At 55.8% G+C, this 24042-nt stretch overlaps 2 protein-coding genes across 2 annotated transcripts in view; one reads left to right on the plus strand and one right to left on the minus strand.

Moving 5' to 3' along the window:
- ZC3H3 (zinc finger CCCH-type containing 3) overlaps window positions 1-24042 on the plus strand; it is a 167689-nt gene that overhangs the window by 55480 nt on the left and 88167 nt on the right. The window contains exon 4 of the mRNA XM_075270005.1: window positions 15632-15773. Within this exon, the coding sequence (XP_075126106.1) occupies window positions 15632-15773 (142 nt within the window). The remainder of the gene's footprint in view (window positions 1-15631; window positions 15774-24042) is intronic.
- Window positions 15790-20424, minus strand: LOC142201072 (uncharacterized). Its single transcript, XM_075271904.1, has 7 exons — window positions 20414-20424; window positions 18482-18711; window positions 18245-18384; window positions 17865-18017; window positions 17060-17257; window positions 16622-16832; window positions 15790-15812 (listed from the first exon to the last, which is right to left on the minus strand). The coding sequence occupies exons 1-7, from the start codon at window positions 20422-20424 to the stop codon at window positions 15790-15792; spliced, it is 966 nt and encodes a 321-aa protein (XP_075128005.1).

Raw genomic sequence — 24042 nt, forward strand, 5'->3', positions numbered from 1 at the left:
ATAAATAAGTGTGGGGTATGCTCGGGATGCTGTGGGCAGATCCACTGTCACCGCGGTCCTGCCCTGTCACCGAATCCCCCCGCAGCGGGTATAAAATCCAATCCCCCCAGATAAACAGCTCCGAGCAGCGCCAGATTTAGAGTCTGCTTTATTTCCAATTCCAGCCTATGATTCAGAGCGAGTCCTTTAATTAATCCTGAGTGACAACCGGCCGGTCCGGCTCAGATATTAGGTGTCAGCTCTTATTAACCCCTTGTGTCCACACAAACGGCGTGACCTCTGCTGAACGCTATACACTGCACCACAATAAGGCTGGGCCCCCGCGTGGCGGAAATACCGCGGCCAGCAAACACTTTACCTGCAAAGTGGAAGGAACTCTGGGAAATGGCGGTAACAAATCTGCAACAATGTAACTAGTCCTGCTCTCAGCTGAGTCGTCGTTACAATGTATCAGTCTAATAACACTGCAGCTGGTTTGTTACAATGTATCAGTCTGCAGTCCTCAGAGCATTGTTTAGACTGGATACAATTGTGACAACCCCTCAGCTGCCTTTAGTCCTCAGCAGAGTTGTGGCAGCAGAGCGTCCCTTTAATACCCGATGGCTGGCACGGCTCTGCTCGCCCCTTTAATGGCAGGCAGTGGGGCGGGCAGGTGTGATTTATGGGGCGAGTGGTTGGTAATAGATGGGGCTGTTTAATATCATATAATTAGCTGTAATTAAATATTCGCTCGGCTTTCTTCATTTATCCGTCCGCCATTCCGCTGATTTATGGAGGAAAAATAGGAGTCGCTTCTAGAAAGTGCCGCAATTAAGGGCGGGGGCCGAGGAGGTGGCCCGTGGTGGCCGATCGCTGGATATTTATCAGATGGGTAATGAAAGTCACTGCCAGGCGCTCGCCCCGGGCTCGGTGACACCAGGGAATGAGGAAGCAGTGTCAGGTTTATCTCACCAAGGACACTGCCGAATACTGGGGGGGGGGGCACATGAGGACGTCAGGGTCACATTACCCCCACAGCACCTCCGGTGGGGCGGCTGGAGGACCTGCTCTCCTCTTCTGAAATGTCCATGAAATAACCTCTGTTGTTCCTCCTGGAAATGCACAAGTACATTGACCAATTGGTCACGTTGGCATATTGGGGGAGGGGTTACACGGGGTCAGTGGGGTAACATTACCCGTACATCGCCTCCTTGGCTCTTCTCTTCTGCAATGTCCATGAAGTAGACTCTATTGTTCCTCTGTTATTCCTCCCGGTGGGATGGCGTTCTTCTTGCCAGAGTTGTGTGTCCCCATGTGCAGGGACACCCCGCTAGATGGTGACACCCAGGGGTTAATTTATTCCAAAGTTACCAGGAGGGATAGTGGAGGGCCGAGGCAGGGAAGGGCTGTTACTAGTGTTTGCTGGCCGGGGCAGACATTGCCCAGTGTCCTGGTGCCTGCACTGAGCAGCCGATCATTGGCGCGTTCTCCGTTACCGCAGTTGGCAGGCCCAGGCTCCGTGTCTTGGGATTCTGCTCATTCCTGGGTATTTTCTTCTGCTCCAGACCACGACAGGTGGAAGACGTTGTCACCCAGGAGGGGCACCCATCCCCCCCCCGCCTAAATCAGTCAGCACCTCGCTGTGGTTATATTGTGCGCCGCGTGTCTGTGGCATCTCCTCAGAATAACTGCCTGCCCTGACGTGTGAGGGGCTGCCCGGGCATGCTGGGAGTTGTAGTTTCTTACACCTGGGTCCTACAGGGGCGGCATCAGGTGTAAGGGCTAAGGCTTTGGTTGCGGTTTAAAGGAGACCTTTCACCTCCTCCTCCAGATCTTCCATCCTTTCATAGCCTCCCCCCTTCCCCCACGTTCCTGAGTAATCGGTGCCGTTAGTTGTAGCGCCTGATATGTGAACTAGACTCCCTAACAACAAGTGGGTGGTGTTCAGAAACAACAGGCAAGGGGGCGTGATTCTGAGCTCTGACACTGCCCCTGATTGGAGCTCTGAGTCCCGCCCCTTCGTCTGCTCCTGCCTAACATAACCCACTTGTTATAAGGGAGTCTAGTTCACATATCAGGCATCAAAACTACCTGCACCGATGACTCAGCAATGGTGGGGGCGAGAGGAATCAGTGTAGGGGGATGGGATTAAAGGCTAAAAAGAATTGGAGGAGGAGAAAGATTCCCTTTTAATGGGGTTTCCTCCAGTAATATTAGCTGACCGCCATAGACGGAGCCCTCTGCCAGGAGGAGTTGCAGGAGGAGGCAGGTGTATGTCTGTACTATGGGACTCCAGATCACACTCTTAGGGTGCAATCACACGGAGTAACGTGCTGCAAAATCAATGGGAGCGTATACGGCGCTCAAAGTCTCACACGCCGTATACATGCCACATCACGCGTCACGTTACTCCGTGTGAATGCACCCTTACATTGCGCCCCATCACACCCCACAATCTGGGGGTGCGCAGGTCATGGTTTGAGATCACATTGCCTACTATTATATTTCTTTGTCGAGGTGGGCACCCAGCTTTCCTCCACTCCTGACCTGCCTGTCCACCTTGCTGTACACTGACTCTCAGCTCTCTGAATCTGCAGAGATTGTGGGATCACTCAGAGGATTCTCTCTGCGTTCCTTGTACCCTGCTCCGGTTTTTCGGCCCTGGCCCTCAGTGTCTGACTCGGGGCCCCGGCTCTACCTCTCGGGTTATATTAGGGGAGAACATGATCCGTCTTGTAGGTTACTAAGTGCTGAGACTTTCTTAAGCTGCGGCCACTTCATCCCGGCTCTACAGAGCAAAGTATCCGCCATAAATCTCCAATATGTCATGGCCTGCAGGGGGGGCGACCAGGAGACGGGAAGGGGGTGGGGGGCTATACTGCACATGGCCATATAAGAGCCCGGACCCCTGTACATAAATCTATCCCCTGATCACAATCCTAGGTCCAGCCCCTACCTCCGCCCCCTTACTCACATTCTGGGTCTCTCTAGATGCCCCATGTTATTTCCCCCCATCACAGGTCGGCGCTCCTCACTATCTGGCCTCTCCCTCTGTCCCGCCCCCCCCCTCCTAATTACATGATGATCCTTTTCCTCTGACGCCCCAGTTGTGCCCGGGGGACGTCCCCTCTGCCCCCCCTAATCACAGGATGACCCCTTGGTTTCTGGCTGTGTGCCCCCTAGTGGTGCCCGGTGGTAGTCCCCCTCTGCCCCCCCCCCCCCCCCCCCAATCACAGGATGACCCCTTAGTTTCTGGCCGTGTGCCCCCTAGTGGTGCCCGGCGGACGTCCCCTCTCGGCCCCTTCCCCTCCCTTCGCAGCCATCAGTTTGGAGTGATGAGATTTCCCAATTATCTGGCTGGGGCGCGGTAACACTATCTGCCCGTAGCTCTTTTGTCGTCCTGGGAAGAGAGCAAGAAGCAGCCCCCCCACCCCCCACCAGCCCCTGTGTACGACCCCCCCCCTCCCCGCTGTGTACGACCCCCCCCCCCATCTTTCATTTACAACAAGGTTTATTTTAGGAAGCTTTGCCTCTCATCAGGGTAAACAGGGGGGGGGGGGGGGGGGTATTTGTATAAACGTGTCAGGTAACGCCCGGCCCCTTCATGGGCGTCATGTCAGTAGTCATCATCTTCACTGATTATCTCGGGGTGTCAATGATGGAACAGAACAACCCCCAACATCCAGGGCTGCGGTCTATTACCATCCAGTGCCCTCTGGGTCACAAGGGGTTATTATAGGAGGTGCCCTGCAGGATGATGGCGGCGGTCTGGCCTGGTCTCCAGCGTCATGGTCTTGGATTCAGCTCCAAGATGGCCGTCTTCTGGTGACTGTCCTGCAGGGCGGCGATACCAGCAGTGATAGGAGTGCACAGGGGATGGCTGTGTGTGCAGGTCCCGGGCTGGTGAGCACATGTGCTGCAATGTACAGAATCCCCAGGGGTCACACATGACAGGTGATAACATACATGTGCAGAACCTAAAACCTAGGACATGCATATTTTTCTGGGAAAGTTGGGTGAGGCCAGTGTGGTGCCAGTGACCGCCCAGCTCATCGTCTGCTTTCCTGGTGTCTGGAACAGTTGGGTGGCGATCCCTTGATCTATATTGGCTGCTTCCAAGTGTTCAGTGGCTGATTCTGTCTGGTTATGGGAAAGTTGGGTGCCAACCAGCATGATCCAGAAATACAGATTTAGTGCATGAGCAAAACCTGAGGCCATGTTCAGCCTGAGCCTCCTGATTCAGGAATGTAATGCTAGATCAGTACAAGGTGTCACTATTTAGGATGTGAGGAAATGTATGTGACCCCTCCTGTGAGCACCGTCATGGCGGCTGCTGGTTGTCAGACTCCTGGCAGCTCCCTGGAGGCCACAAAGGTTTCATTACAACGTCTCCTCTTTCATCGCCACCGTTTTATTTGGATTTCCCTCTTTAGGGTCATTTGTCAGTAAATCTCATTATAGAGAAGTTCACGACATGATCGCCTGGTCGCACGTTACAGCTATGGCCTCTAGAGGGCGCCCTCGGATCACAGACAAGCGGAGAGGTCTCGAGGAGCTCGGAGGGATGCGGAGAAGATGATCCCCGTCAGTGAGCAGCCATTCCTAAATCTTCTATAGGCAATGGTCGCAATATCACAGGACGCGACGATCTCGGAGGACGCAGCGATGGTTGTGATGTCACAGGACGCGGTGATCTCATAGGACGTGATGATGGTTGTGATGTCATAGGATGCGATGATGGCTGATGTCACAGGATGCAGTGATGGCTGATGTCACAGGATGTGACGATCTCATAGGATGCGACAATGGTTGTGATGTCACAGGACGCGAATCTCATAGGACGCGACAATCTCATAGGACGCGACAATCTCATAGGACGCGACGATGGTTGTGATGTCCTAGGACGCGACGATGGCTGTGATGTCACAGGACGCGACAATCTCATAGGACGCGACGATGGTTGTGATGTCATAGGACGCGATGATGGCTGTGATGTCACAGGACGCAGAGGAGCAGAGGATTGGGTTATTTTTGGTGGGGGGTTCCAGATAAAGATTAATATCTTAAGTTTCCTCCTCTGCTTGAATGACACAGACGAGAGAACTCGCAGGAGTGTAGGCCGCTGTTCACACCTCGTGGTCACTTCCTTATAGAGACCATGACACGCGCCGCTCCAGGGGTGCAATCATTTAAGGAGACTCCTCACTGACCGGCGCGTCCTCCGAAATACTGATTCACTTTTCAATCTAACACATCAACCTTCTCCCGCAGTGATGTCACTACTAACCTCTGACCTCACCTTCTCGGGATCACATGACTGGATCACATGATGACCCTTCGGTGAGGGGTCTATAAGGAGCGGTCACAGGGGGGGGTCTCACGCCCCAGACATCGCTCCCTTTTTATTCACAAGTGGTTATGGCAAATGTAATTACCCCGAGCGTCAGCGCTAATTCAGTTTTACTGTTCCTATAAGTGGTGTGGCGATGTTAATAGCGCGACACGTTTATGGCCGTCAGCCCCCGTCCTCTCATCATCCCTGTTGTTCTTTGGAAAATTTAGCTGTGTAATAAAACGCAGCCCGACTCATTAGCATACAGAGTGGAGAATAACGGGGGCGCCGCTGCTCTCCCCCCGATACTGGAGGACTTGGCTACTCAGCAACTGGAAATGACTTCATTGTAACCGCCGCACCGCGCCAGCTCTAAACCTCCGACCTCCGCACTGGTACATTGTCACAACCCTCAGCTGTGGCAGCTCAGACAGCACAAGGCCTCTAGGAGGGTTTGACTCCTCAGACTCGAGGGCAGCCATGTTGGAGGTCGTAGAAGGCAGATTTCAGTCAACTGGTCACCCAGTATGTGGATGATTTCTGTGCCAGTCTGTGTGCGGCTGCGGTCACATGACTGTGCACATACAGCGAAGTATCTTACATAATATATGGGGCGAAATATTCCTGATCCATCCAGGCTCCAGAACAATCTACAAATATGTAGACTGATTGGGCATGAGACCCTCCCTCCGGGGCCCCCTCCTGCGTGTCTCCCTCTCTCTGGGGCCCCCTCCTGCGTGTCGTCCTCCCTCCGGGGCCCCCTCCTGCGTGTCACCCTCCCTCCTGAGTCCACTTGTGCGTGTCGCCCACTTCTGCACGTGTCATGCTCTCGGGGTCCCCTTCTGCACGTGTCATGCTCTGGGGGGTCCCCTTCTGCACGTGTCATGCTCTGGGGGTCCCCTTCTGCACGTGTCATGCCCTCGGGGTCCCCTTCTGCACGTGTCATGCTCTGGGGGTCCCCTTCTGCACGTGTCATGCCCTCGGGGTCCCCTTGTGCACGTGTCATGCTCTCGGGGTCCCCTTGTGCACATGTCATGCTCTCGGGGTCCCCTTCTGCACGTGTCATGCTCTCGGGGTCCCCTTGTACACGTGTCCTGCTCTCGGGGTCCCCTTGTGCACGTGTCATGCTCTCGGGGTCCCCTTCTGCACGTGTCATGCTCTGGGGGTCCCCTTCTGCACGTGTCATGCTCTCGGGGTCCCCTTGTGCACGTGTCATGCTCTCGGGGTCCCCTTGTGCACGTGTCATGCTCTCGGGGTCCCCTTGTGCACGTGTCATGCTCTCGGGGTCCCCTTCTGCACGTGTCATGCTCTCGGGGTCCCCTTGTGCACGTGTCATGCTCTCGGGGTCCCCTTCTGCACGTGTCCTGCTCTCGGGGTCCCCTTGTACACGTGTCCTGCTCTCGGGGTCCCCTTGTGCACGTGTCATGCTCTCGGGGTCCCCTTGTGCACGTGTCATGCTCTCGGGGTCCCCTTGTGCACGTGTCATGCTCTCGGGGTCCCCTTCTGCACGTGTCATGCTCTCGGGGTCCCCTTGTACACGTGTCCTGCTCTCGGGGTCCCCTTGTGCACGTGTCATGCTCTCGGGGTCCCCTTGTGCACGTGTCATGCTCTCGGGGTCCCCTTGTGCACGTGTCATGCTCTCGGGGTCCCCTTGTGCACGTGTCATGCTCTCGGGGTCCCCTTCTGCACGTGTCCTGCTCTCGGGGTCCCCTTGTGCACGTGTCCTGCTCTCGGGGTCCCCTTGTGCACGTGTCATGCTCTCGGGGTCCCCTTCTGCACGTGTCATGCTCTCGGGGTCCCCTTGTGCACGTGTCATGCTCTCGGGGTCCCCTTGTGCACGTGTCATGCTCTCGGGGTCCCCTTGTGCACGTGTCATGCTCTCGGGGTCCCCTTGTGCACGTGTCCTGCTCTCGGGGTCCCCTTGTGCACGTGTCATGCTCTCGGGGTCCCCTTCTGCACGTGTCATGCTCTCGGGGTCCCCTTGTACACGTGTCATGCTCTCGGGGTCCCCTTCTGCACGTGTCATGCTCTCGGGGTCCCCTTCTGCACGTGTCCTGCTCTCGGGGTCCCCTTGTGCACGTGTCATGCTCTCGGGGTCCCCTTGTGCACGTGTCATGCTCTCGGGGTCCCCTTGTGCACGTGTCATGCTCTCGGGGTCCCCTTCTGCACGTGTCCTGCTCTCGGGGTCCCCTTGTGCACGTGTCATGCTCTCGGGGTCCCCTTGTACACGTGTCATGCTCTTGGGGTCCCCTTCTGCCCACTGCTCATCCTCTGGACCCCTCGTGTCTTATCCTCAGGGAGAACAATAGTATAAGTCCTTGCTGTGTGGCGCCCCCCAATGGATGAGATGAGCCCCATACATATTAGTTGCCTGATCTTGCTTTATTGTAATGGGGGTCTTTAGAGTCCTGTGGAGCAGGAGTCCTTCTTTGACTTATTGAGGTTACACCCCCCCACCCCAATAGGACCACAGTAAGGCTGACACCAGACCCTCCATTGCCATGTCTTACGCTAACTCGTCTCGGAGACCCAGACAGACTGTAGCCCGCGCCGGCCGCTCTGACCTCCGCCACTCAACGAGTTCTCTTGAGGTCACCCCCAGCCCCCCGTTTTTCATATTCCTTCTCCTGCTGCAAAGAGGAAACTTCACTTCCATCTGTCAGCATCAGAAACCTCGTCCATCAAGAACATCCATTCCTGCTTCCATCCCGGCGGGTTCAGGCACCTCTCTCCGCTCAGACTCCATAAACACCCCGCCGGGCTGTCAATACGAAGATTTATTACCTGACCGCTGGCGAGGGCGAAAGAAAAATGTATCAACCGCTGCCAAGCGAGACTCCGAATTACTTGTCAAAACTCACAAGTTTTTTCTTTTTCCCTCCCCGTCTGTCCGCCCCTACGTGGTGACATTACGTGGTAATTGCCGGGTACCCGCTACGAGACGCGTCGCCGCACTGTCAGTACACGGCGTCTTAATGAGCCGCTCATCACTACCAGGAGTGACTGCGCGCCGTCTGCTTCCTTCTTCAGGTATCGGCGATCCTTTCATCCCGCTAGGATTATTATCTGTGGACACGGATCTCACTTAACATTTTAGTCTTCATTTTGAGCCCTGGCGCTACGATCCGCTGCTCATTAGGTAAATATGTGGGGTGGGGGGGGGGGGGGCAGCGTCATGTCCGCATATAAATCAGTCATCGAGGCTGAACAGAACAGCCTGCCCCACAGAGCTGACGGATGGATCTGTCCCTAAATAGAGACAAAATGAGGATGTTCTGTTCCTCCCGCGTGCTGAAGGTGGGGGGGCTCTTCCAAGTCTCCTTGACCCCCATCCTGTGATGGCAAGACTCCATAAATGGGGCTCCCTAGTTTAGCAGATCATGGGGTGTCCTGCCGTAGAGACATGAAGCTATCACCAGGAATCTGTGAAGAGACCTGGCAGGTGTTCCCTACAGCACTCCCGCAGGTAGAATGAGGTACTGCATGCAGTCAATCATTACCGATTGGTAGGGTGGTGGCATAGGAAGTAATCCGAAGTAGAAGCAGTGGGCATCTCCTCTGAAGTGCCTTCTAGTGGGGGTACTTAACGAAAGAGGGGAAGATAGATATTGCCAAATATTGTGTGCGATTCTTCAAGGGAATAAGTCATTGGCCTCACAAAGTAGCAGCCACCCCAATGCCCCTTCCTATGACCACCCCTGTATTGTCCGTGGGTTTTGGTGGCTGCTGTGCGTAGACTTTAGCGCCCCTTCCCTTGGTAAGTTCAGAACACGGTAGGTGGCCGCCCCTCTGGGAATGGACGATGGTCCTACAACCCGAAGGCCTCTCTAAGTAGTCAGGGGGGGGGGGGCACTTATTAGATATTTTCACCACCTGCCGTTCTCTTTATCCATTAATGGCCCCCCGTCCACTGACTACGGCACAGTCGGGTTTCTTATCTCTCACTCCTGCCGTTCCTGAGCAATCAGTGTAGTTGGTTTTGATGCTTGATAAGTGAACTAGACTCCCCAATGTCAAGTGGGTGGTGTCAGAACGAAGCAGTCAGGTGGGTGTGGCCTATAGATCCAATCAGAGCTGGACTGTGTCAGAGTCATTCCCCCATTGCCTGTCTGACAGCACCCACTTGACATTGAGGAGTCTAGCTAGCACATCAGGCACCAAAACCATCAGCACTGATAGCTCAGGAGCGGTGGGGGAACAATCCGTGGAGGGAAGGGGGGACTATTAAATGACGGAAGGAACCAGAGGTGGTGAAAGGTCCTAAATAAAGAGGTTTTATAGAATTAGAAAAACGTGTTGCCGCGCCTGTCCTCTGTATATGAGGTGTAATACCAGACACGGCCTGTGGAGAGGAGCGGCGCTGTTTCTGAAAGGAGCTCGTCCTGGACAACTGCACTAACCAAGATTTTAAAGGGGTTGTCGGGGGTTAAGGTTTTAGGCTATAAACACCTGACTGGTCCGGGGCCCGTCTCTCAGCCCCCCTCCTGATCAGCTGTATGGAGCCCATACTATATAGTATGGGTCCGTCTTCGGTCCTGTACTGTATATAGTATGGGTCTGTCTTCGGTCCTGTACTGTATATAGTATGGGTCTGTCTTCGGTCCTGTACTGTATATAGTATGGGTCTGTCTTCGGTCCTGTACTGTATATAGTATGGGTCCGTCTTCGGTCCTGTACTGTATATAGTATGGGTCTGTCTTCGGTCCTGTACTGTATATAGTATGGGTCTGTCTTCGGTCCTGTACTGTATATAGTATGGGTCTGTCTTCGGTCCTGTACTGTATATAGTATGGGTCTGTCTTCGGTCCTGTACTGTATATAGTATGGGTCCGTCTTCGGTCCTGTACTGTATATAGTATGGGTCCGTCTTCGGTCCTGTACTGTATATAGTATGGGTCTGTCTTCGGTCCTGTACTGTATATAGTATGGGTCCGTCTTCGGTCCTGTACTGTATATAGTATGGGTCTGTCTTCGGTCCTGTACTGTATATAGTATGGGTCCGTCTTCGGTCCTGTACTGTATATAGTATGGGTCTGTCTTCGGTCCTGTACTGTATATAGTATGGGTCCGTCTTCGGTCCTGTACTGTATATAGTATGGGTCCGTCTTCGGTCCTGTACTGTATATAGTATGGGTCCGTCTTCGGTCCTGTACTGTATATAGTATGGGTCTGTCTTCGGTCCTGTACTGTATATAGTATGGGTCCGTCTTCGGTCCTGTACTGTATATAGTATGGGTCTGTCTTCGGTCCTGTACTGTATATAGTATGGGTCTGTCTTCGGTCCTGTACTGTATATAGTATGGGTCTGTCTTCGGTCCTGTACTGTATATAGTATGGGTCCGTCTTCGGTCCTGTACTGTATATAGTATGGGTCCGTCTTCGGTCCTGTACTGTATATAGTATGGGTCTGTCTTCGGTCCTGTACTGTATATAGTATGGGTCCGTCTTCGGTCCTGTACTGTATATAGTATGGGTCCGTCTTCGGTCCTGTACTGTATATAGTATGGGTCTGTCTTCGGTCCTGTACTGTATATAGTATGGGTCTGTCTTCGGTCCTGTACTGTATATAGTATGGGTCCGTCTTCGGTCCTGTACTGTATATAGTATGGGTCCGTCTTCGGTCCTGTACTGTATATAGTATGGGTCTGTCTTCGGTCCTGTACTGTATATAGTATGGGTCCGTCTTCGGTCCTGTACTGTATATAGTATGGGTCCGTCTTCGGTCCTGTACTGTATATAGTATGGGTCTGTCTTCGGTCCTGTACTGTATATAGTATGGGTCTGTCTTCGGTCCTGTACTGTATATAGTATGGGTCTGTCTTCGGTCCTGTACTGTATATAGTATGGGTCTGTCTTCGGTCCTGTACTGTATATAGTATGGGTCTGTCTTCGGTCCTGTACTGTATATAGTATGGGTCTGTCTTCGGTCCTGTACTGTATATAGTATGGGTCTGTCTTCGGTCCTGTACTGTATATAGTATGGGTCTGTCTTCGGTCCTGTACTGTATATAGTATGGGTCTGTCTTCGGTCCTGTACTGTATATAGTATGGGTCTGTCTTCGGTCCTGTACTGTATATAGTATGGGTCTGTCTTCGGTCCTGTACTGTATATAGTATGGGTCTGTCTTCGGTCCTGTACTGTATATAGTATGGGTCTGTCTTCGGTCCTGTACTGTATATAGTATGGGTCTGTCTTCGGTCCTGTACTGTATATAGTATGGGTCTGTCTTCGGTCCTGTACTGTATATAGTATGGGTCTGTCTTCGGTCCTGTACTGTATATAGTATGGGTCCGTCTTCGGTCCTGTACTGTATATAGTATGGGTCCGTCTTCGGTCCTGTACTGTATATAGTATGGGTCTGTCTTCGGTCCTGTACTGTATATAGTATGGGTCTGTCTTCGGTCCTGTACTGTATATAGTATGGGTCTGTCTTCGGTCCTGTACTGTATATAGTATGGGTCCGTCTTCGGTCCTGTACTGTATAAGATAAGATACTATACAGACCCATACTATATACAGTACAGGACCGAAGACACACCCATACTATATACTGTACAGGTCCCCTGTATAAGGACCAAAATGATAGTGCATCATTGTCTTTTTGAATAAAATCCTGTTGTGACCTGAGAGCGCCGTCTTTCCATTTAATTGAAAACGCTGTATAGGGACCAGACGTGGTCACTGCAGCCCCGCTCCTGAGGAAAGATCCTAAAAACCCCCGACAACCCCTTTAACCATTTGTACAGGATTTAAAGTCCCCCTTGAGCGTAGCTGGACTGCAGTACCAGGCACTGCCTATGGACCTGTGGGGCGCTGCTTCTGTAAACCTCTGTATAACGAAGAATTCTCTTGGCTCACACTGGCGATACCTGTCTGCAGCGGACCAGAACAACGGACACCTAGACCTCAAAACTAGCAGTTACCTATGGACCCCAGTGACTATAATGGAGCCTGTGGGGTGTCGGAGCCTGCAGGACTTGCAGTGGCGTCTCCAGTGGACATGTGACCGTCGCCTTGTAGGTTGTCAGTGATTGGCTGGACTCTGGGATATTTCCAGCTGTTACATTGTATCCACTCCAGGTAATTCTCTGTCGTCCGGACAGATACATTGTAACAAATACTGTAGTGATGGACGGGGGCATGTAACGTGTGATTACACTTCTGTCCTCCGACAACTCTCCCTGCACTCACCGTGTCAGTGCGTTGCGGCCGCGCAGCCTGGATAAGCCTCAGCGGGGGATGGATGGCCCTTGTAGAATAATTATAAAAGCCGGTAGTGTCTCGCCGTGGCTGAGCGACTTCACAAGGAGCAGGATCTCAATCTTCCCCCTAATAGGCCTGTGACAGTCAGCGCGGTGGGCGGCCGCGGGCCCCTCGTGCGACCGGCTGTATTGTCATTAAACACCAGGTAGCTGAGAACAGGCCTCAGGAAGGGCCGAGTACTCGCAGCGGTGACAGCGGCCATTAGTCATCGGCGGGCTACCCAGACGTGTCACACGGCAATCCGGATCCCTGCTTAAAGTGACTTATTGCCCCTGTCTGCGCGCCGCCATTGTGATTTGATAATCGGTAAATGTTTGTCAAAGATGAATTTGCTCCTTTATTCAGAGCGGTGGACGGGGACAAAATGAAAAGACGCTCGCTGCCAGTCAGGAGGGCGAGCGGGCGAGACGTGGCGGGAAATGGAGGGAGTAGAGGACGGAGGAAGTGAGCGGCGCTCATAGCGATCTCTCTCATGTCTGTCGAGTATTTCTCATAGATCTGTTGTAGACCTGTCTGGGTCTCCTGTCATCTCATGTCTCGCTCTCTCTCTCATCTTTCTTTCACATTCTCCCTTTTGCGCTGTCTCTCTTGGGCGCCCGCTCCGTGTCTCTTGGGCGCCCGCTCCGTGTCTCTTGGGCGCCCGCTCTGTCTCTCTTGGGCGCTCGCTCTGTCTCTCTTGCGTGCCCGCTCTGTGTCTCTTGGGCGCCTGCTCTGTGTCTCTCTTGGGCGCCCGCTCTGTGTCTCTCTTGGGCGCCTGCTCTGTGTCTCTTGGGCGCCCGCTCTGTGTCTCTCTTGGGCACCCGCTCTGTGTCTCTTGGGCGCCTGCTCTGTGTCTCTTGGGCGCCTGCTCTGTGTCTCTCTTGGGCGCCCGCTCTGTGTCTCTTGGGCGCCCGCTCTGTGTCTCTTGGGCGCCCGCTCTGTGTCTCTTGGGCGCCCGCTCTGTGTCTCTTGGGCGCCCGCTCTGTCTCTTGGGCGCCCGCTCTGTGTCTCTTGGGCGCCCGCTCTGTGTCTCTCTTGGGCGCCCGCTCTGTGTCTCTTGGGCGCCCGCTCTGTGTCTCTTGGGCGCCCGCTCTGTGTCTCTTGGGCGCCCGCTCTGTCTCTTGGGCGCCCGCTCTGTCTCTCTTGGGCGCCTGCTCTGTCTCTCTTGGGCGCCTGCTCTGTCTCTCTTGGGCGCCCGCTCTGTGTCTCTTGGGCGCCCGCTCTGTGTCTCTTGGGCGCCCGCTCTGTGTCTCTTGGGCGCCCGCTCTGTGTCTCTCTTGGGCGCCCGCTCTGTGTCTCTTGGGCGCCCGCTCTGTGTCTCTCTTGGGCGCCCGCTCTGTGTCTCTTGGGCGCCCGCTCTGTGTCTCTCTTGGGCGCCCGCCCTGTCTCTTGGGCGCCCGCTCTGTGTCTCTTGGGCGCCCGCTCTGTGTCTCTCTTGGGCGCCCGCCCTGTCTCTTGGGCGCCCGCTCTGTGTCTCTTGGGCGCCCGCTCTGTGTCTCTTGGGCGCCCGCTCTGTGTCTCTTGGGCGGCCGCTCTGTCTCTTGGGCGCCCGCTCTGTGCCTCTTGGGCGCCCGCTCTGTGCCTCTTGGGCGCCCGCTCTGTGTCTCTTGGGCGCCCGCTCTGTGTCTCTTGGGCGCCGCCCGCTCTGTCTCTCTTGCACGCCCGCTCTGTGCCTCGAAATCTGTGCAAAAATTGGCGACATTTGGGCCGTTTACCAATGTTTGCTTTGATTTAGTGACTTTTCCATGTGCAGATCGTGAGCTTCCTCTGCTAATCCCGGGTATGTCCTGGTGAGCGCTCGCTGAAGTGTTCTGCACAGTGTGTCGGCTCTCGTACATCCTGGACTGATTCTCGCAGTGACGAGTCCGTGTGATTTATGACTCTACTACCGGATCATCCATTTCGGTGGCGTTTGCAGCGTGCGGCTTGTTATCTGCCTTGCCCTCCGGCAGCGAGGGCCCCCGGGGGCGACACTGATCAGCGCAGTCCGGGCTCCGGGGAGACATTGCTGCAGCTCAGTTTGTGTTCCAGATAATGTGAGAATCCAGCTCTGGACTGATGACAAGTGACTGGCGCCGGCCCGCGTGGTCGCAGCACACACCGTCCTACAAGATCTCATTATGTCACTACCAGCTGTAAATAAATGAGGTCACCGGGACACTACTGCCCCCATTAGAGGATGGCGAGACACACCACTGTCCCCCCATCAGGCTGAAGGGGGCGTAACAATCTATCTGCTATAATGAGAAGTTACAAAGAGCGTCTGTGGATTGTGCATTGGCTGCCGTGTAATTCTTCATTCCTCCTGTGGCGGCGCTATAGGGGAACAGAACATTTACTAGCAGCCGATCATGTTGTGATCTGATTATTTCTAAGGGACTCTTCTACAAGGATGAGCGGTCTAGGGTGGAGGACCCCTTTAATTCAGTAGCCATTTGGCAGAGACTTCTGACTTTAGGTCCGTGCAGCAAAGCGCCCCCGTCTGGCTCACTAACAAACGTCATCAGTAAAGGGGCCACAAACCTGAGCTGCCTCAGGAAGTGTCAGGCCTGGAATAGTCAGCGGGGAGCCTGCCAGAAAGTAATGGGCCGCAGTAATAACGACACATGGCACTGTATAAATATCCGAGACCGCGCTGATAATCAGCCTGCTATATAAAGCTAGGGGGCAACGTGGGTAACCTTCACTATAGTGCAAGGGCGTCCGGGGATCATAAAGTGGGTGAGTGGTCAGTCCAGGGCAATATCAGGTTGTGAGGACACGGCGGTATTACATAATGACTAGTCAGTCCGGGGGACATGGCGGTATTACACAGTGATCATCCATCTCAGTGACCAGTCAGTCCAGGGGACATCCTGATGTGACCACACTCTGCCTGTACATTGTGATATTTGGTGCACACTGCTTTGCTCTATAATTCAGACATTTTTCATGATACTGTAGTATGTTGTAATAGGGGTGTCGGGGCAGCAGTATATGGTAATGGGGGCCCTGTGACTCCAGTATATGGCCCCAGGGGCGCCGAGGCTACCATCACTGTCATGTGTCTAACATCCATATTTTTCTTCTTCCTGCAGGCTCCACCTCTTCCTCTCTGAAAAGCTCCGCCTCCAACCGAGTGATAAGAACTCGATACAGAATTGTGAAAAGAAGTGGGACTCCGCCCCTGGTGACATCACCATTATCTACCCTCAGTGCATCTCTGAACTGGAAGACGCGGTGAGTCCAAGACTGGTCACAGTAAATGGTTAAATGTGCCTGTGATTCCAGTGTCATGTCTGACGTGTATATAGAAGATGAAGACCTCACATTGTAAGCGTCACCAACATCTCCGCTGTCCCCTGTCCTCACCTTGTCCTCTCCGCTGCCCCCGGTCCTCACCTTGTCCTCTCTGCTGCCCCTGGTCCTCACCTTGTCCTCTCCGCTGCCCCTTGTCCTCTCCGCTGCCCCTTGTCCTCTCCGCTGCCCCTTGTCCTCTCCGCTGCCCCTTGTCCTCTCCGCTGCCCCTTGTCCTCTCCGCTGCCCCTGGTCCTCACCTTGTCCTCTCCGCTGCCCCCGGTCCTCACCTTGTCCTCTCCGCTGCCCCCTGTCCTCACCTTGTCCTCTCCGCTGCCCCCGGTCCTCACCTTGTCCTCTCCGCTGCCCCCTGCCCTCACCTTGTCCTCTCCGCTGCCCCCTGTCCTCACCTTGTCCTCTCCGCTGTCCCTTGCCCTCACCTTGTCCTCTCCGCTGCCCCCCTGTCCTCACCTTGTCCTCTCCGCTGCCCCCCTGTCCTCACCTTGTCCTCTCCGCTGCCCGAGTCCTCACCTTGTCCTCTCCGCTGCCCCTTGTCTTCTCCGCTGCCCGGGTCCTCACCTTGTCCTCTCCGCTGCCCCCTGTCCTCACCTTGTCCTCTCCGCTGTCCCTTGCCCTCACCTTGTCCTCTCCGCTGCCCCCCTGTCCTCACCTTGTCCTCTCCGCTGCCCCACTGTCCTCACCTTGTCCTCTCCGCTGCCCCCCGGTCCTCACCTTGTCCTCTCCGCTGCCCCCTGCCCTCACCTTGTCCTCTCCGCTGCCCGAGTCCTCACCTTGTCCTCTCCGCTGCCCCTTGTCTTCTCCGCTGCCCGGGTCCTCACCTTGTCCTCTCCGCTGCCCCCTGTCCTCACCTTGTCCTCTCCGCTGCCCCCTGTCCTCACCTTGTCCTCTCCGCTGCCCCCTGTCCTCACCTTGTCCTCTCCGCTGCCCCCTGTCCTCACCTTGTCCTCTCCGCTGCCCCCTGTCCTCACCTTGTCCTCTCCGCTGTCCCTTGCCCTCACCTTGTCCTCTCCGCTGCCCCCCTGTCCTCACCTTGTCCTCTCCGCTGCCCCCCTGTCCTCACCTTGTCCTCTCCGCTACCCCCTGCCCTCACCTTGTCCTCTCCGCTGCCCGAGTCCTCACCTTGTCCTCTCCGCTGCCCCTTGTCTTCTCCGCTGCCCCCTGTCCTCACCTTGTCCTCTCCGCTGCCCCCTGTCCTCACCTTGTCCTCTCCGCTGCCCCCGGTCCTCACCTTGTCCTCTCCGCTGCCCCCTGTCCTCACCTTGTCCTCTCCGCTGCCCCCGGTCCTCACCTTGTCCTCTCCGCTGCCCCCGGTCCTCACCTTGTCCTCTCCGCTGCCCCCGGTCCTCACCTTGTCCTCCGCTGCCCCCGGTCCTCACCTTGTCCTCTCTGCTGCCCCGGGTCCTCACCTTGTCCTCTCCGCTGCCCCTTGTCTTCTCCACTGCCCGGGTCCTCACCTTGTCCTCTCCGCTGCCCCCTGTCCTCACCTTGTCCTCTCCGCTCCCCCCTGTCCTCACCTTGTCCTCTCCGCTGTCCCTTGCCCTCACCTTGTCCTCTCCGCTGCCCCCCTGTCCTCACCTTGTCCTCTCCGCTGCCCCCCTGTCCTCACCTTGTCCTCTCCGCTGCCCCCCTGTCCTCACCTTGTCCTCTCCGCTGCCCCCCTGTCCTCACCTTGTCCTCTCCGCTGCCCCCTGCCCTCACCTTGTCCTCTCCGCTGCCCGAGTCCTCACCTTGTCCTCTCCGCTGCCCCTTGTCTTCTCCGCTGCCCGGGTCCTCACCTTGTCCTCTCCGCTGCCCCCTGTCCTCACCTTGTCCTCTCCGCTGTCCCTTGCCCTCACCTTGTCCTCTCCGCTGCCCCCTGTCCTCACCTTGTCCTCTCCGCTGCCCCCCGGTCCTCACCTTGTCCTCTCCGCTGCCCCCTGCCCTCACCTTGTCCTCTCCGCTGCCCGAGTCCTCACCTTGTCCTCTCCGCTGCCCCTTGTCTTCTCCGCTGCCCGGGTCCTCACCTTGTCCTCTCCGCTGCCCCCTGTCCTCACCTTGTCCTCTCCGCTGCCCCCTGTCCTCATCTTGTCCTCTCCGCTGCCCCCTGTCCTCACCTTGTCCTCTCCGCTGCCCCCTGTCCTCACCTTGTCCTCTCCGCTGCCCCCTGTCCTCACCTTGTCCTCTCCGCTGTCCCTTGCCCTCACCTTGTCCTCTCCGCTGCCCCCCTGTCCTCACCTTGTCCTCTCCGCTGCCCCCCTGTCCTCACCTTGTCCTCTCCGCTGCCCCCCTGTCCTCACCTTGTCCTCTCCGCTGCCCCCTGCCCTCACCTTGTCCTCTCCGCTGCCCGAGTCCTCACCTTGTCCTCTCCGCTGCCCCTTGTCTTCTCCGCTGCCCGGGTCCTCACCTTGTCCTCTCCGCTGCCCCCTGTCCTCACCTTGTCCTCTCCGCTGCCCCCGGTCCTCACCTTGTCCTCTCCGCTGCCCCCTGTCCTCACCTTGTCCTCTCCGCTGCCCCCGGTCCTCACCTTGTCCTCTCCGCTGCCCCCGGTCCTCACCTTGTCCTCTCCGCTGCCCCCGGTCCTCACCGCTGCCCCGGGTCCTCACCTTGTCCTCTCCGCTGCCCCTTGTCTTCTCCACTGCCCGGGTCCTCACCTTGTCCTCTCCGCTGCCCCCTGTCCTCACCTTGTCCTCTCCGCTGCCCCCTGTCCTCACCTTGTCCTCTCCGCTGCCCCCTGTCCTCACCTTGTCCTCTCCGCTGCCCCCTGTCCTCACCTTGTCCTCTCCGCTGCCCCCTGTCCTCACCTTGTCCTCTCCGCTGCCCCCGGTCCTCACCTTGTCCTCTCCGCTGCCCCCGGTCCTCACCTTGTCCTCTCCGCTGCCCCCTGCCCTCACCTTGTCCTCTCCGCTGCCCCCTGTCCTCACCTTGTCCTCTCCGCTGCCCCCTGTCCTCACCTTGTCCTCTCCGCTGCCCCCTGTCCTCACCTTGTCCTCTCCGCTGCCCCCTGTCCTCACCTTGTCCTCTCCGCTGTCCCTTGCCCTCACCTTGTCCTCTCCGCTGCCCCCCTGTCCTCACCTTGTCCTCTCCGCTGCCCCCCTGTCCTCACCTTGTCCTCTCCGCTGCCCCCTGCCCTCACCTTGTCCTCTCCGCTGCCCGAGTCCTCACCTTGTCCTCTCCGCTGCCCCTTGTCTTCTCTGCTGCCCGGGTCCTCACCTTGTCCTCTCCGCTGCCCCGGGTCCTCACCTTGTCCTCTCCGCTGCCCCTTGTCCTCTCCGCTGCCCCCGGTCCTCACCTTGTCCTCTCCGCTGCCCCCTGTCCTCACCTTGTCCTCTCCGCTGCCCCCTGTCCTCACCTTGTCCTCTCCGCTGCCCCCTGTCCTCACCTTGTCCTCTCCGCTGCCCCCGGTCCTCACCTTGTCCTCTCCGCTGCCCCTTGTCCTCTCCGCTGCCCCCGGTCCTCACCTTGTCCTCTCCGCTGCCCCCGGTCCTCACCTTGTCTTCTCCGCTGCCCCTTGTCCTCTCCGCTGCCCCCGGTCCTCACCTTGTCCTCTCCGCTGCCCCCAGTCCTCACCTTGTCCTCTCCGCTGCCTGGGTCCTCACCTTGTCCTCTCCGCTGCCCCCGGTCCTCACCTTGTCCTCTCCGCTGCCCCCGGTCCTCACCTTGTCCTCTCCGCTGCCCCCAGTCCTCACCTTGTCCTCTCCGCTGCCTGGGTCCTCACCTTGTCCTCTCCGCTGCCCCCTGTCCTCACCTTGTCCTCTCCGCTGCCCAGGTCCTCACCTTGTCCTCTCCGCTGCCCCCTGTCCTCACCTTGCACCTTACTAGTTGAACAGTTTAGGTATTCCGTGTGTTCCTCTTTGGGGTGCGGCCGGTGTCCCCATTTGCTCCCCCTGATACGTGACGCCCCTTCCCCGGCAGTGTCCAGAACAGGAGCCGTTTTCCGTCAGTGACGGCGCTGAGCATGTTCTTCTAACACATTAACAGCTGGACATTTTGACACGTCCTGTGCGACTCCTTCCAGAATGTTCTCCGGGCTGAGATGTTTCGTCCTTTATCTGCCACATTTATCATCTCCCACTTTCTGCCCAGTATCTGCTAATAATTCTCTAATTTCTCACAGTTCCTCTTAAAGGGGAAGTCCACGTTTAAATGTCTGACCCTGCAGATGCCGGTGAGGGATTGGGGTGAGTACAGTCAGTGCGCTCCGGCTTACTTTAAGGATCTCTACTTGCTGTCAAGCTTCGGCGTTAGAGTGTAACAAACCAGAGAGATGGGTGCGGCGCCCCCTAGGTCACCATGCACACTGTCACTGTCGTCTTTCTGACTTTTCTGGCATACCCCTTTAAGAGACTGATTGTGGAGAAGTTCTGTAACTTTTCACTTTGCTTCTTTATACTCCTGACAGCTGAGAGTTTGTTACAATGTATCAGGACAGAACTTTCTGCTGCTTTGGGGTTTTCTGCACTGACACATTGTCACAAGGCCTTCAGCTCTCTGCAGTATTTCCATTCCTTGTCGTGTGGCAGTGATGTGGTCGGGGATGATGAGGATGTAGTACTTGTGAGGTCACTCCGTCCCCTGTGTCTTACTGTGTGCCCATACTGAACATAACATCTCTCTATCACCAGAACAGCTGTGCCCCCTGACATGTGCCCGCCGCCACCGCCGCCCCCTCCTCGCTGCTCCTGATGGAGTGTATTGGGGGTGTACGTCCTCCTGTACATCCAAGCAAGTATATGTGGGGAGTATAAAGGGGGCCTCCACCTCATACGATACAGGCAGGGGTGTCAGGACGGTGTCGCTCACTATGAGGTGTGTTGTTCCTCCGCGGTGTCACTAGTGTCGCTCACTATGAGGTGTGTTGTACCTCTGCGGTGTCGCTCACTATGAGGTGTGTTGTTCCTCCGCGGTGTCACTAGTGTCGCTCACTATGTGGTGTGTTGTACCTCCGCGGTGTCGCTCACTATGAGGTGTGTTGTACCTCCGCGGTGTCGCTCACTATGAGGTATGTTGTACCTCCGCGGTGTCGCTCACTATGAGGTGTGTTGTACCTCCGCGGTGTCGCTCACTATGTGGTGTGTTGTACCTCCGCGGTGTCAGTAGTGTCGCCCACTATGAGGTGTGTTGTACCTCCGCGGTGTTGCTCACTATGAGGTGTGTTGTTCCTCCGCAGTGTCGCTCACTATGAGGTGTGTTGTACCTCTGGTGTCGCTCACTATGAGGTGTGTTGTATCTCCGCGGTGTCGCTCACTATGAGGTGTGTTGTTCCCCCGCAGTGTCGCTCACTATGAGGTGTGTTGTACCTCCGCGGTGTCGCTCACTATGAGGTGTGTTGTACCTCCGCAGTGTCGCTCACTATGAGGTGTGTTGTACCTCCGCGGTGTCGCTCACTATGAGGTGTGTTGTTCCTCCGCGGTGTCGCTCACTATGAGGTGTGTTGTACCTCCGCGGTGTCGCTCACTATGAGGTGTGTTGTTCCTCCGCGGTGTCGCTCACTATGAGGTGTGTTGTTCCTCCGCGGTGTCGCTCACTATGAGGTGTGTTGTACCTCCGCGGTGTCGCTCCCTATGAGGTGTGTTGTACCTCCGCGGTGTCGCTCCCTATGAGGTGTGTTGTACCTCCGCGGTGTCGCTCGCTATGAGGTGTGTTGTACCTCCGCGGTGTCGCTCACTATGAGGTGTGTTGTACCTCCGCGGTGTCGCTCGCTATGAGGTGTGTTGTACCTCAGCGGTGTCGCTCACTATGAGGTGTGTTGTACCTCCGCGGTGTCGCTCGCTATGAGGTGTGTTGTACCTCCGCGGTGTCACTCACTATGAGGTGTGTCGCTCACTGTGAGGTGTGTTGTACCTCCGCGGTGTCACTAGTGTCGCTCACTATGAGGTGTGTTGTACCTCCACGGTGTCGCTCACTATGAGGTGTGTTGTACCTCCGCGGTGTCGCTCACTATGAGGTGTGTTGTACCTCAGCGGTGTCGCTCACTATGAGGTGTGTTGTACCTCCGCGGTGTCGCTCACTATGAGGTGTGTTGTACCTCCGCGGTGTCGCTCACTATGAGGTGTGTTGTACCTCCGCGGTGTCGCTCACTATGAGGTGTGTTGTACCTCCGCGGTGTCGCTCACTATGAGGTGTGTTGTACCTCCGCGGTGTCGCTCACTATGAGGTGTGTTGTACCTCCGCGGTGTCGCTCACTATGAGGTGTGTTGTACCTCCGCGTTGTCGCTCACTATGAGGTGTGTTGTACCTCCGCGGTGTCGCTCACTATGAGGTGTGTTGTACCTCCGCGGTGTCGCTCACTATGAGGTGTGTTGTACCTCCGCGGTGTCGCTCACTATGAGGTGTGATGTACCTCCGCGGTGTCGCTCACTATGAGGCGTGTTGTTCCTCCGCGGTGTCGCTCACTATGAGGTGTGTTGTACCTCCGCGGTGTCACTAGTGTCGCTCACTATGAGGTGTGTTGTACCTCCGCGGTGTCGCTCACTATGAGGTGTGTTGTACCTCTGCGGTGTCGCTCACTATGAGGTGTGTTGTACCTCCGCGGTGTCGCTCACTATGAGGTGTGTTGTACCTCCGCGGTGTCGCTCACTATGAGGTGTGTTGTACCTCCGCGGTGTCGCTCACTATGAGGTGTGTTGTACCTCCGCGGTGTCGCTCACTATGAGGTGTGTTGTACCTCCGCGGTGTCGCTCACTATGAGGTGTGTTGTACCTCCGCGGTGTCGCTCACTATGAGGTGTGTTGTACCTCCGCGGTGTCGCTCACTATGAGGTGTGTTGTACCTCCGCGGTGTCGCTCACTATGAGGTGTGATGTACCTCCGCGGTGTCGCTCACTATGAGGCGTGTTGTTCCTCCGCGGTGTCGCTCACTATGAGGTGTGTTGTACCTCCGCGGTGTCACTAGTGTCGCTCACTATGAGGTGTGTTGTACCTCCGCGGTGTCGCTCACTATGAGGTGTGTTGTACCTCTGCGGTGTCGCTCACTATGAGGTGTGTTGTACCTCCGCGGTGTCGCTCACTATGAGGTGTGTTGTACCTCCGCGGTGTCGCTCACTATGAGGTGTGTTGTACCTCCGCGGTGTCGCTCACTATGAGGTGTGTTGTACCTCCGCGGTGTCGCTCACTATGAGGTGTGATGTACCTCCGCGGTGTCGCTCACTATGAGGTGTGATGTACCTCCGCGGTGTCGCTCACTATGACGTGTGCTGAGGTTTTCTCGCCCGGTTTCGCCCCCGCGTCCTTTCCTGATATTTTTGGAGGATTTTGGCTTTTTGGGTAATATTTTTCTTGTGCTGATGTATGTGCGTCTCGGGAGCTGTTCACACTGATTTATGAAGATAATTTTGGCTGTGCGGATCGGCTCAGATTTACACCTGCTATTTCCATATTAATTTGCGGGGCTAAGTGGATGTAATTTCCCTCCTCGCCGCCGCGGCCGGACGCCGCCTTCCTAATGTAATTTCCCCCTCCGTAAATCAGGGCGATCGCCGTCACCATCAAGTGAAATTAACTTAAATTAATTTACTTAATAAGAGCTCCAGATCATTGTGAACAAGCCGAAGATTTATGGGCGCCCCCCACCCCCCGCCCCGGCCCCGCTCTCTAGAGTAATGGCCGCTACGTGCGCTCTGAACATTGGCCTAGGAAGGTTTACACCAGCAAGAGTCACAGCGATGCTCACTCAGCTTTCCAGGTTCCTGAACTCTTCATCCTGACTTCTCTGGTACCTGAATACAATTCCAGAACTGCAGTGAGGACTGACTCTAACATAGTAGGATGTAGAGGGGAACATCACTGCGGCCTTATCTGCCTTGCAGGGTTCTTGGAAAGTTGGTGTTCCAAAATTCTCCAAAAATATGCCTATAATCTGAGCAGAGACTAACATTGTATCTTCTACTCTAGTCACATCCAAAGCTGCAGTCCCAACTCTGTGTTATATGTAGGTGCTGTCTTCTATTCTCATACACAGCTGCGCTCACTACTATATACACTATTCTCATACACAGCTGCGCTCACTACTATATACACTATTCTCATACACAGCTGTGCTCACTACTATATACACTATTCTCATACACAGCTGTGCTCACTACTATATACACTATTCTCATACACAACTGCGCTCACTACTATATACACTATTCTCATACACAACTGCGCTCACTACTATATACACTATTCTCATACACAGCTGCGCTCACTACTATATACACTATTCTCATACA

This window comes from Leptodactylus fuscus, chromosome 4, assembly GCF_031893055.1.
Source record: "Leptodactylus fuscus isolate aLepFus1 chromosome 4, aLepFus1.hap2, whole genome shotgun sequence".
Lineage (NCBI taxonomy): Eukaryota > Metazoa > Chordata > Amphibia > Anura > Leptodactylidae > Leptodactylus > Leptodactylus fuscus.